Source organism: Euprymna scolopes, chromosome 37 (genome assembly GCF_053919585.1).
Source record: "Euprymna scolopes isolate OS-2025 chromosome 37, ASM5391958v1, whole genome shotgun sequence".
Taxonomy (NCBI): Eukaryota; Metazoa; Mollusca; class Cephalopoda; order Sepiida; family Sepiolidae; genus Euprymna; species Euprymna scolopes.
This window is the reverse complement of record NC_136518.1, coordinates 81,016,834-81,029,228: the sequence shown is the minus strand read 5'-3', so window position 1 is coordinate 81,029,228 and position 12,395 is coordinate 81,016,834. Positions and strand designations below refer to the sequence as shown.

General features: G+C 35.6%; 1 protein-coding gene across 2 annotated transcripts in view; it reads left to right on the top strand.

The window, feature by feature from the left end:
- LOC145261248 (spore coat polysaccharide biosynthesis protein SpsK-like) overlaps positions 1 to 12,184 on the top strand; it is a 52,912-nt gene extending 40,728 nt beyond the window's left edge. For both annotated transcript variants that reach the window (XM_080119634.1, XM_080119635.1), the window contains exons 7-12: positions 128 to 269; positions 2,924 to 3,048; positions 4,297 to 4,392; positions 6,186 to 6,314; positions 9,780 to 9,889; positions 11,495 to 12,184. In XM_080119634.1, the coding sequence (XP_079975760.1) occupies positions 128 to 269; positions 2,924 to 3,048; positions 4,297 to 4,392; positions 6,186 to 6,314; positions 9,780 to 9,889; positions 11,495 to 11,588 (696 nt within the window). In that variant the 3' untranslated portion in view covers positions 11,589 to 12,184. The remainder of the gene's footprint in view (positions 1 to 127; positions 270 to 2,923; positions 3,049 to 4,296; positions 4,393 to 6,185; positions 6,315 to 9,779; positions 9,890 to 11,494) is intronic.
- The last annotated feature ends 211 nt before the right edge of the window (positions 12,185 to 12,395 follow it).

Here is a 12,395-nt window from a genome sequence, read left to right as displayed (position 1 = left end):
TCTTACTTCGTTTCTTCTATTTCAGTTTTCTAGACTAGTTGCTCTACCAAGACTTGATAGTCTAGTCTATCCTACTATTTTGCTCATCCAGTCCTTAAATATCTTTGTTTTCTTTTTGTTTACCCAGGCAAACAAAATCAATTGTGAAGCGGTATTACACATTGCAAAACTTGGAAACGAACGCAAAATAAAAGTGGTTGCCTTCTCCAGTGATTACGTGTTTAATTCTTCGATTCCAGAGAATTTCCAAGAAGGCATCAATATAATTGGTAAGTATTCGAAAGAAGGAAAGTATAGAAAATGAATATTTATTCACGATGATAACTGAAAAAACTTTACTGTCAATGTTGACTGTCCTTGGTGGAGGATCTTTTGACAGGATCCAAAAATTGGTCGTCAGCATTGTCGCTGCAGATTGCCATTTTGCCTAATTGAAAGGGTGTGGCAAAGCTCCAAACTCCTCTTCACTGAAAAGAAACTTTTTTCTCTCCCTGCTGAACAGTGTGCAAACGAGACCACTGACTGGTTCAAAACTGCAATCGAAGCGCATGTTCCCATGCGGAAATTTTATAGTAAGCCCCACTCTCTCCAATGGTTTACGTCGACTTGCACAACTGCCATTGCTCAAAAGCAGCATGCATACCGTAGGTTTAACCGACATAAGTCCAGTTCAAACAGACTGAATTATATAGAAGCTAGAAATAACGTTAAGAAAGAAATAGCGACAGCTAAGAGAAAATTTACGGAAACCATTAAAAAGCGCATCGAAGCACAAAAACTAGGAACTCGAGACTTCTGGAAAATCTACAACAGTGTAGTAAATAATGGGCAATCAACAATTCCCCCACTAACCAACAATCACGAGGTTGTCTCCTCAGCAACCGACAAGGCTAACATGCTTGCCAGTCGGTTTGCCTCCAACTCCACACTGGACCCTTCCAACCACCCCCTACCTGACTTTCCTATGCGGACAGACGCCACACTAGACGATCTGAAAATCACCCCTGCTCAGGTGCATGCTATCATAAAAAAACCTTGACACTTCAAAAGCATGTGGACCCGATCTCATCCCAGCTGTGCTATTAAAAAAGGGCTCAGCCGAAGTAGCTCCAGTTCTCTCCAAACTCTACAACAAATGCCTTAATGAAGCTTGCTTTCCGGGCTGTTGGAAAACTGCTTCTGTTGTACCAGTATTCAAGAATTCTGGCGAAAGGACTGACCCATCAAATTATCACCCCATTAGCCTCCTCCCACTTTTTGCCAAAATATTTGAGACCTTAATTAACCATGCTCTAGTCCATCACCTTACAGATGTTAAACTTCTGACTGACAAACAATATGGATTTAGACAATCCCATTCCACAGCAGTCATCCTAACTGTAATCTCTGGATGTATATACCATTCACTGGACAAAGCGGGGGAGGGCAGAGCAGTAGCTCTAGATATATCTAAGGCTTTTGACAGGGTATGGCATGAGGGTCTCCTCAGGAAAATTAGATCATACGGTATCACTGGTAGAATACTTAACATAATTAAATCCTTCTTACATAAGAGAAAAATCCAGGTTGTCCTCGACGGTCGTACATCTAACCAATATGATATAAATGCGGGAGTGCCCCAGGGTTCTATCCTTGGACCTCTATTGTTTCTGATATTCATAAATGACCTCCCCAACAAAATTGCCTCTGAGATGGGTATATATGCTGATGACACTACACTCTATGGCAGGCACGACAGGAAGACGAATGTACACATTTCTAAAGAAATGGCAGAAACACTAGAGGAAGACCTCCAATCTGTGGTGGAATGGGGACAAAAGTGGTTGGTCGCATTCAATGCTGCCAAGACTAAACTAGTTTCATTCAATAATTACAAGAAACCCTCTCTACCACCTATAGCAATGGCCAACGACTCTTTATCTGAGAGTACATCTTTCAAACTCCTTGGCCTAACGTTCACAGGAAACATGAGTTAGAACAATTACATTGAAGGCATTGCCAGGACCGCTGCAAGAAAGGTGGGCTCTCTCTACCGTGCTAGACAACTACTAACACCCGAAAGTATCTTGTACCTCTATAAGGCCACCATTCGCCCATGTATGGAGCATTGCTGTCACATCTGGGCTGGTGCATCTGCTACTAGTCTCTCGCTCCTTGACAAGGTTCAAAAGAGAGTCGCAAACCTGATGGGCCCTGAACTGGTATCTAAGCTTCAGCCTCTGTCCCATCGACGAAATATTGCATCCCTCTGCCTTTTTTACAAGTATTTTAGTGGTGAATGCTCTGACGAACTGCAATCACTTGTGCCCCCACGACGTAAACACCCTCGACAAACCCGACAGGCAACTAAATCCCACCCCCACACTTTAGAGATCCCTAGATGTAAAAGATCTTTCTATTCCAGTAGTTTCTTCTCCAGAACCGCTAGACTTTGGAATTCCATTCCGGGTCCCTGCTTCCCCAACAGTACTGACGTGCAGAAGTTCAAGTGTAACGTGAACCGACATCTTGCTGCCCAAATCCCTACATAGTATCCCAGTAGTTGTTGCCCCTGATAGTAGCCCCCTACACGAAAGTGGCAATTTGCCTTGTTTGGGGTGAAAATGTAATAAAAAAAAAGAAGAAAATAAAAAAATATGCTTTGTAAGGGATGAACATGAGTAAATAAAAAATAAAAAATAAAAAAAATAAAAAAATAAAGAATAAAAAAATAAAAAATAAAAAAATAAAAAATAAAAAATAAAAAATAAAAAAATAAAAAATAAAAAAATAAAAAATAAAAAATAAAAAAATAAAAAAATAAAAAAATAAAAAATAAAAAAATAAAAAAATAAGTTATCAGTTTGAAGAGGAAGCAGAGGCGGAGTGTTATACCACATTTGGTATTCCAAAACTCAAGATATTTTTTTTTATTAAATTGCAGAAAAAGATATTGGACTAAGAGAAGAAGCACCAACAAATCCTCCAAACGTCTATGGCGTATGCAAACTTAATGCTGAGAAAGCACTTTTACGTGAGGTTCCGACATCACTCATCATCCGAACTTCAGTATGTATTTTTACCAATCACGGGATTCCATTTCTTATTTCAATACTAAACTGGGTTCCCGGCGTTGCCCGGGTGTTTTGAGGTGTGTGTTGAGCAAAAAAAAAAAAAAGTTGTAGTAGGCAGGCAGGTTTGAACCCGTGACACAAAGGCGGAAAAGAAAGTGAAGGTGTGTGTGTAAAGGTTTTGATTGAGCAAAAAAAAAAAAAGAAAAAGGAAAATTGCGAGTGTAAAAAAAAAAAAACACACCAGAGGAAAAAGAGGTGAAAGAAAACCCGATGTGCCTACCGTGGTTGTGACGTCACGGCCAGTCGAAATAACGCCTTTTATGCAACGTCGATGGTTGAATGACTTGCAAAAAATGCCAGCGAAAAGATCGACCCTCCCTGTAGAAAACTGCCCAGTTGAGGGTGAAGGAATTAATGATTTTGGTCAATTTTTTATATTTGTCGTCCGAAGGGTCGAACTTCAAAATGATAAGTGAAAATCCGTCGCCTCTGTCGAAAGTTTTAGGTAAACATGCATAAATACATACATACATACATACATGCATACATACATACATACATACATACATTTAAACAGACAAGTAAGATTTATATTATAGATGAAATCTCAATTACGTTTTCCTACCGTGTTTATTGTCTACCTGTTGCCTCTACCCGGCGTTTATTTTTTACCTACATTAATTGACATGTTACTGAAATGTTAAGAAAATATGCATATGTTTGTAAAAACAGAATTATCTCCCTTCAAAAAAAAAAAGCAAAAAGATAACCAAACGCAGCGAAATAATTTTGTATTTGTCAGCTCTCTCCATCATTCAACACCAGAGAGCAACTGCAGCGCCACAAAAATTCAAGGCTTCCAATTTTTTTTTTTTTTTTTTTTCCTCAATCCGACCAAAACTCCACAGGAAACAAACATCGTTAACAGGACGAATTTTTCAGATAAGTTCCGCAAAACGCGACTTTTTTTGCAAGGAAATATTCTTTCTTCCTTCTCTTTCTTTTCAATACAAGAATTTTCATTTGTGTTCCTTTCTTTTTGTTGATGTCAAATTATTTTGTTACCATCTTTTGTTGGGAAAAACCCAACAAAACTTCAAATCAGCTACAGAGCCAACCAGTTAGCATAAAAAGCGGTATTTCTTACCCTGAAATATTAATATAACGCATCCAATACTGAGGCACATCTAAAAATGCTATATTTATTACATTTATTTAAAATATTTTTTTCTTTTTATTAAAGAGAATATACGGACCGGAAGAAATCAGGAAAAACTTTGCTAACCAAGTTGTAAGGAATCTTTCAACAGGTCAAGAGATGAAACTCCTTTCAGATGAAGTAAGTTGAATTTTATTGCTTTTTTTTTTTTTGTCTCTCATATTTCCATTGGCATTCATATTTTCTTAATCAGCTTTCAACGTATATTACATCTTGGCACATTTGATAATTATTTTATGTTTTGGGGGGCTTTTTTTTTTTTTTGCATTTGTTGCCCGGTGCAGGCTTTAGTCAAAATGATTTTTCGTTATAGACGGCCTACGTATTAAACGCGATGTCAGATTCATAATTTGTATTTAACTGATCTTTTGGTACATTTGATAATTATTTTGTGGTTGCTTGCCTTTGTCGTCACGTTAACATAAACTATTTTTGATCAATGAAAATTATTTTATGCCCCAAAAAGTAACAATTCTGTGTCAAATTAATGAAACTTACTTGGTAAATTGAACTCAAAGTTCTTCAGAGAGAGGCAGATGATACCTGCGATGTACTTTGACTCCCAGCATCAACAACGCTCATCCTGGAAACAGCTAATGAAGTTCCTCAAACTGAAATTAAAAGAGGATGGTATCTCTATCCAGCTATGATCTGATTTTCCATGAACGTTTCGTCGCTTCTACGAGAAATTTGCCCGCCCATCTTCCAGATCCAGTGACCGACTTTTTTGATCCATTCACTATGCCATCCAAAACAGACTACTCTCGATATCATCACGTTTCTCGAAAGACCCTGTGACGTTGCAAGCAACACATCACACCATGTCAACATGTGCTCAAACCATCTGAGTTTTTATAAATCTCTAAATATTTAAATATAGGGTTGTATTTTTTCTCTGATTATCGTAAAAACACACACGTTAAATGTGCAAATATTTTGCTGAACGTAAAATATACTTATGGGGAACGATCTATCGATTTTAGGTTCACTGAAAATTTAAAATCAATAAATATTTATTATTTTATCATTATTACCAGCAATGAAAGATGTAGCTTTAAACAAAATAAAAAAAAATACAATTAAAAGAATCGTTTTGGCATTGGAAAATCGGTAAAAAAAATTTCCGATACCGATTTGGATACCTTCAAATATTCCGATTTTTCCGATTCCTGATTTCGATTCCAATTAATTGTCCCAACACTACTCATAAGGTTTGGCCTTTGGGACAAGATCAAAGTGTAGTATCTGTTCTTCAGATGCTGCACTTCAATTTCTTGTTCTCTGTCAGTGGAGGAGAAGTCCTTCACGACTGAGACAATTTTTATTTTTGTTCCTTTTCTCCACGTTAAAAAACAACCCTGGTGTCTAACTCTGTCCCGTGGGGAGGCATTGTAAATAGGAACACTACTCATAAGGTAAAGAAACAACTTACAGTTACACTCGCTACAGAACAATTTGAACTTAATAATTTCTAATCTAAAACAATGAGCCGCGATTCTCAATTCTCAATATTACACTGACCACAACTATTGGTCTCCTTTTGGCCAAGATCAAAGTGTAGTATCTGTTCTTCAGATGCTGCACTTCCATTTCTTGTTCTCTTTCGGTGGAGGAACTGTCCTTCACGACTGAGACAATTTTTATTTTTGTACCTTTTCTCCACGTTAAAAAACGACCCTGGTGTCTAACTCTGTCCCGTGGGGAGGCATTGTAAATAGGTACATTACATATGCAACAATATAAAAAATGTAAATGCCCTTTATTTCTTTATTTTTTTTTTATATTTTTATTTTTATTTATTTATTTTTTTTTTTTTTTCAATTTTTAAATCTTTTCTTTTTTATTCATTTATTTTTATTTTTTATTTAAAATTTTTTTAAATTTTTTTATTTATTTCATTTTTGTTTTTGTAGGTATCCTGTCCAACCTACAACATTGATCTTTGTGAGGCAGTGATGTTACTCATCAAGAAAGAATGTTCTGGAATCTATCACATCGTTGGACCGGAAGCCATGAGCAAGTACAAATGGGGTTTGAAAATTGTAAGTAAAAAATGCTCCTCGAGAAAAAATTTTTTTATCTGAATAAATTTTTTGTTAAGTCGGTGTTAGTAATGGACAAAAAACATGAACAACAGTGATTTTTATTTTTTTTAATAAGAAATCAGGAAAACATCAGTTAATATTTTATTTTGCATTAAATCAGATACGAATATAGAGGGTGGCAGTGATCAGAATAGCAGCACCATAGGGGAGGGGAGAAAATACCACTCAGAGGAAATAAAGCATCAGAAACCCTTGTAGCGAAGTGACGATTATTTTGTATAACTTTCTAGGGCAATTGCTCTTGACATATCTAAGGCCTTTGATAGGGTATGGCATAAAGGTTTACTTCACAAGATCTCTAGCTATGGTATTGCTGGAAATGTCTTCTCAATTATTAAATCATTTCTTTCTGATAGGTTCATAAGAGTAGTAGTTGAGAGGCAAAAATCAGAAGCTCACAGTATCAATGCTGGAGTCTTTCAGGGTTCCATCCTGGGCCCAACTCTTTTCCTGATCTACATTAATGATCTTCCAAATCACATCCGTACATCATTCGTAGACATTTATGCTGATGACACTACCATTTATTGTAGCACATCTCAGACAGTAAACGACCAAGTTCTCTCCGATTCTCTCTCCTCTGATCTTGAGCACGTGGTACAATGGGGAAAGGAGTGGCTGGTTACTTTTAATGCATCTAAAACCAAGCTTCTCTCTTTACATCATCAACATTCTGATCCACATCTGGCATCAATTGAAATGAATGGCTCTCGTCTTCAGGAGGCATCAAGTTTTGACAAGCTTCTGGGCTTTACCTTTACTCCTGATCTTAAATGGAACACGTACATCAAATCTATTGCCAAGGCCGCTGGAAAAATGGTGGAATCTTTCTATCGATCTAGTAGATATCTCACTGCTGATGCAATTCTCTATCTATATAAGAGCCAGGTATGTCCAAGGATGGACTACTGTTGCCACATCTGGGCAGGAGCTGCTAGAAAGGACTTATCCTGCCTTGATAGAGTTCAAAATAGACTTTGTAGCCTCGTAGGAGATGTCCTTTTCTCTTGCCTGCAACCTCTATCTCACAGAAGAGATGTTGTGAGTTTGTCTCTGGTGTATCGTTATTTTTATGGAAAGTGTTCAACTGAGCTTCAGTCTATGGTCCCCCCTCGCCAAACTTTCACAAGAAACACTCGTCTAGCTGAAAACACTATCAATAATTCCCCCCACTCTTTATCTGTGCCTAAACCTAAACATAGATTCCATGAACAAAGCTTCTTTCTTAGAACTGCACGCCTGTGGAATTGTCTTCTGTTTTCCTGCTTTCTGGCTGACTACAATATGGTTGTCTTCAAGTCTAACGTAAACAAGTTCTTGATGAGCCGTTCCATATAGGTTAACAAATTTACCGAATTTCCATTATTAATGATTACTATATTGTCCAATTGACTACTGTACACTCTTTAACCCTTATCCTCGAGTGGCCTCTTGGCCTTGATAATGTGTTGATTCCAGTGTAAAAAAAAAAATAAAAATAAAAAATAAATAAAAATAATGATTCGCCGAATCGTTATACAAAATAATTGTCATTTTTCATAAAGGGAAATAATTCAGTCGGAATTGATTCTACCAAGAGACAAGAGAAGATTTTTCACTGTCTTTTCATGCAAAGCTTAAAGGGCGCAATCACAGCGTTGTGATTCGTCAGGATGACGCTGTATGTTTATGGATAGTATATTTTTTCTTTCTGCATATGTAGACAGTGAACAGAATAGAGGCTGGAAATCAGGGTTATAAAATCTATGGGTGCCAAAATTAAATTAGTTCTTTCAGTAAACTGGCACCAGTACGGACTCCATTGTAATGATGTAAAATTTATTTCCACGGAAAACACGCACACGTTGGAATTCACTGCCAGAGAGCTGGGTATCTTACCGCACCTTGACACACTGGAAGCTACCACGCAAGTAAAAAGATGTGTAATTCTTTCATCCTTGATTTTTTTCTCCCCCTTATCTTAAATCAATCTCTATACGTGATTCTCTCCATAAAATGTCTCTAAAATAATAAGGATTACAACACAACCGCCTACGAATTTATTTGAAACCTCTTTCTTTCATTCGGAACCATCTTCATGCATGGCCTTAATATTTCTGAACTCTCTTCTCATAAAAATAATGGACTTTTAGTTTTACCTTCTCGAGCATTAATCTTTTAATTTCATGGCCAAGTAAGAAAAATAACGGAATTGCCCTATCTCTGAAAAAATGCTACCGAGTAAATAAAAGTTATTAATTTTTATATAAATATTGTGTTCGAGTTGATTGCTAGTTGTTGTTGCTTTTTTTCTTTATTTTCATTCTAAAGGAGGAATAATCGACCTTTACCAATTGGTCACTTTTCCTTTATGCCCTCAATCTTTTCCAGTCGTTAAACGTGTCCCATGATGAAGCACATTTGATCCGCATTAAGTATGGCGGAAGTGCCCAGCAATACAAGAACACAACAATGAGTATCACGGTTAACTCTGAACAGGTTGAGTACTCATTATTATGTACTCACTAGGAGTTCTCACACAAGTCATCATTACTGATTTTTCACTGATAATAACCAGTGATATTCCTTGGAATCTGGGTGACAACAAGTGTTCCCAGATTTCTAGTACTCTCTGTATACCTGTTTCGATAACCATTGCAAATGACTTGGCGTTATCGCAACAGCTGCTTGCCATTGATTTATTGCTAGTAACAACCATTGATCTTCGGTGGGATTTGGGTGGTGGCAATAAGTCCACCTGAGGTCACAAGAAATTTTCCAGTGAATGGCTGCTAAATGTTCTCTCTCCTCCATCTTTTATTATTATTACTAGCAAATGTACCCGGCATTGCCTAGTATTAAACGTAACGTTAAATTCCTTTAAAAAATGAAGTTAAAAAAACCGAAAGAAACTGAGACATGTGCATGCGAGTATAATGGTTTTTTTTCTAAACAGTTCACTTCTTGTAAATTAAAAAAAAATGCTCGAGCTGAGATCGAAACCAAAACCTAAAGACAGTAAGTTAAGTACGATAACCATTAGACCAGCTTGACACAATCTTAAAGTGTTCTTTAAACCTACTTAATATAAAGAAGCTGTCATGTTTCACAGCAGCGCATGAGCATTCATAAAACAGCTGATAAGCATATAAAAATCTGATGAATCTAAAAGACCAAATTTTCAATTTTGACCCCTTCCAGATGAAAATAGATTAAAAAGTTTTCCACGTGTCTGAATACCCTATATACCAAATTTCAAGTCTGTAGATTAGAAATTCATTGAGTATATGTTGAGAAGTGGCTTCACACACACACACACACACACACACACACACACACACACACACACACATTCTCACTTTTATTTATATATAGATAGATAGATTACTATTTTTTTTTTTTTTTTTTTTTTTGATATTTCAGACTGATTACTTCAAGTTAGATTCTAAATTATTGCTCTCCAAAAGTGCTGAGGAGTTAAAATTATCGACACCCAGAGGGAAATTTTCTGCTCTTTCTACTCATAAGTTCAGGTAAGTTATTCAATTTTTTGTTTTCACCCGTGTACAATCTTGCAAAAATATAATTTACATCTGTTTTTTGTTTGTTTCACCATAAATGATACACCACCTGGAGCTCCATTGTCCCTTTATAAGAAAAGGCACCTCATACCATTACGGACCCTCCACCTCTATGATGTGTGGAAAAAATTTTCAACGGGCATGTTTTTGTCATGCCAATATTGCTTGAAGTGATCAGGACCATCTAAATTGAATTTTTTATCATCAGAAAACAGGATTTTCTTCCACTATTCAACGTCCCAGGTTTGGTATTTACGACCAAATCTTAAGCAGTTCACTTTGTGACGTGGAAGCAATTGAGGAATTTGTTTATGCTTTTTATTTACCATGCCTTTTTGTTGTAAGTGTCGTCTGATGGTTATTGGACTGCAATCAACATCTGTAACCGCCTTAATTTGACTAGAAGAAAGTCCTCTGTAATTCATAACAACCTGTCTGATTCTCCTACTCAATGCAGGAGAAATTTTTTTTTTTTTTGGGGGGGGGGCTACCAAAGGATTTAGCTTTTCCATAATTCTTAGTGTTCTTTAGAAAGTTGCAAATAACAGTTTTACTGCGATTTACCTTAGCTGCTATCGTTCACTGTGACAAACCCTGCTTATGGAATCCTAGAATTTGAGAGTGCTCAACTTCAGTTAGTTTTCTTGCATTAGGCAGAGTGATCGCTAATCTCTAACTGAACTAAAAACATTAGAATTACCATAAATCTAACAATTTATACCATTGGTCTTATAATTTTGATTATATGTAAAAAAAAGCCTAATTTAATAAAAATGCAAATTTTTAAATAAAATCTTTGGAATGTAGTTTTTTGTTTCCATAACCTTTTAGATTTTAGTATTGGTAACCTTAAGTCGGAAGAGTTTCAAATCTATCCTTAAAATAAATGTTTCTTTTTAAAGATTTTTAAGTGGTCTTAAATTTTTGATCACCAGTGTATATAAATATGTATGAATAAAAAATCAATACGAAAAATATACGAATGTTTATATCCTTTCTGTATTTATTTCCTATGTGTTGACGTGTAGGAATACAAAAAGTCTCTTGCAAAAAACGAAAACGTTTTTTTCAAAAGCACATAATTTCCGACCAATCCTTCGGTCTTCTTCAATGTTCTTGAGGTAATTGCTTGTCTAGCCGCACTGATGAGCTGTGAAACAGCGAAACAGTACTGTATATGGATGACTATAATGCTCTCTATCTTGGGTTGAGCATATTGGGAAGTGATATACAAATTACCATTAGCGTATTAAGCGATGTTCTTTGTGTAAACAAATTGAGCTTAGGTATTTGGACAATGTCAAAACATTGTTAATTCACTGCCCGCATAGCAGCAGCCGAATAGTACAACGGTTAGAAGATCCGACTGTTGTTTGGGCAATCGGGTTCCAATCCTGGCTCGATGTAGATGCTTGTCTAGCCGCACTGATGAGCTGTGAAACAGCAAAACAGTTATGTATGTGGATGACTCCAAATTAATAAATAAATTTAATTAAATAATTATTTTTTATGATCGTGAGTTTATTCCGTACTAATTTTTTTTTTTTTAACTTTCAGAACTGAATTTCCTAATTTCAAGTTTCGAACTGTGGAGGAATCTCTTCAACATTGGCAAGATTCAAAGGAATATTTTCCATTGGGGAATTGTTGAAAGAAGCCCTCTCAGAGAACAGTAATTTACATTGTGTATAGGTATTCAGAGTGAGTGTGAAAAGTGAACTGACAACCAGACAAACAATTTTCACCTTTTATATATAGAGAGATTGTCCAGCCGTAAAATAGACGTAAATATATTTTAATTTATGCAGATTTCCTATTTATTATTATAGAGTCAATACTCTAACTGATTATTATATTGTACCTAATATATAGTAGTGATTTCAAAAGTAAAAACAATAGGACTTGGGTGCCATCAGCTAGAATCGAAAGCAAAACATATAGCTATCCAGCCTTAATAGTTACTGTTATGTATTAGACCTTGTTTTATTCATCACATACGTTTAATATGCAAATAAAAATTTTACTAAATTATAATTTGCCTTTTTAAACCAGTAAGATTTATTAAACTTATAAAATTTTATTGTTTTATTTTTTTTTATTTCCGTGCGAGAATTTTCATCTCAATTGGTTTATTTTATTTTTTGTAGTTTTACTTACTAATCTTTTCTTTTTTTTTTTTTACAATTTTTTGGCATTGAATTGGGTTTTTTAGAATTTTCTCAAAACAATAAAATATTTACATCTGTTGCTGCTGCTGCTGTTGTTGTTGTTTTTTGTTTTTTTTTCAAATATTTTTATTTAAACAACGATTTACAAATATTAAATTAAAAAAAAAAACTTGATGGATTAAATGAAATTGATGTCGACCCATTTATCGCATTCTGTTTTTTTGTGTGTGTTTTTTTTTTGTTTTTGTTTTTTTTAAACAGGAATCACCACTTATCAAGGGCTGGAGGCC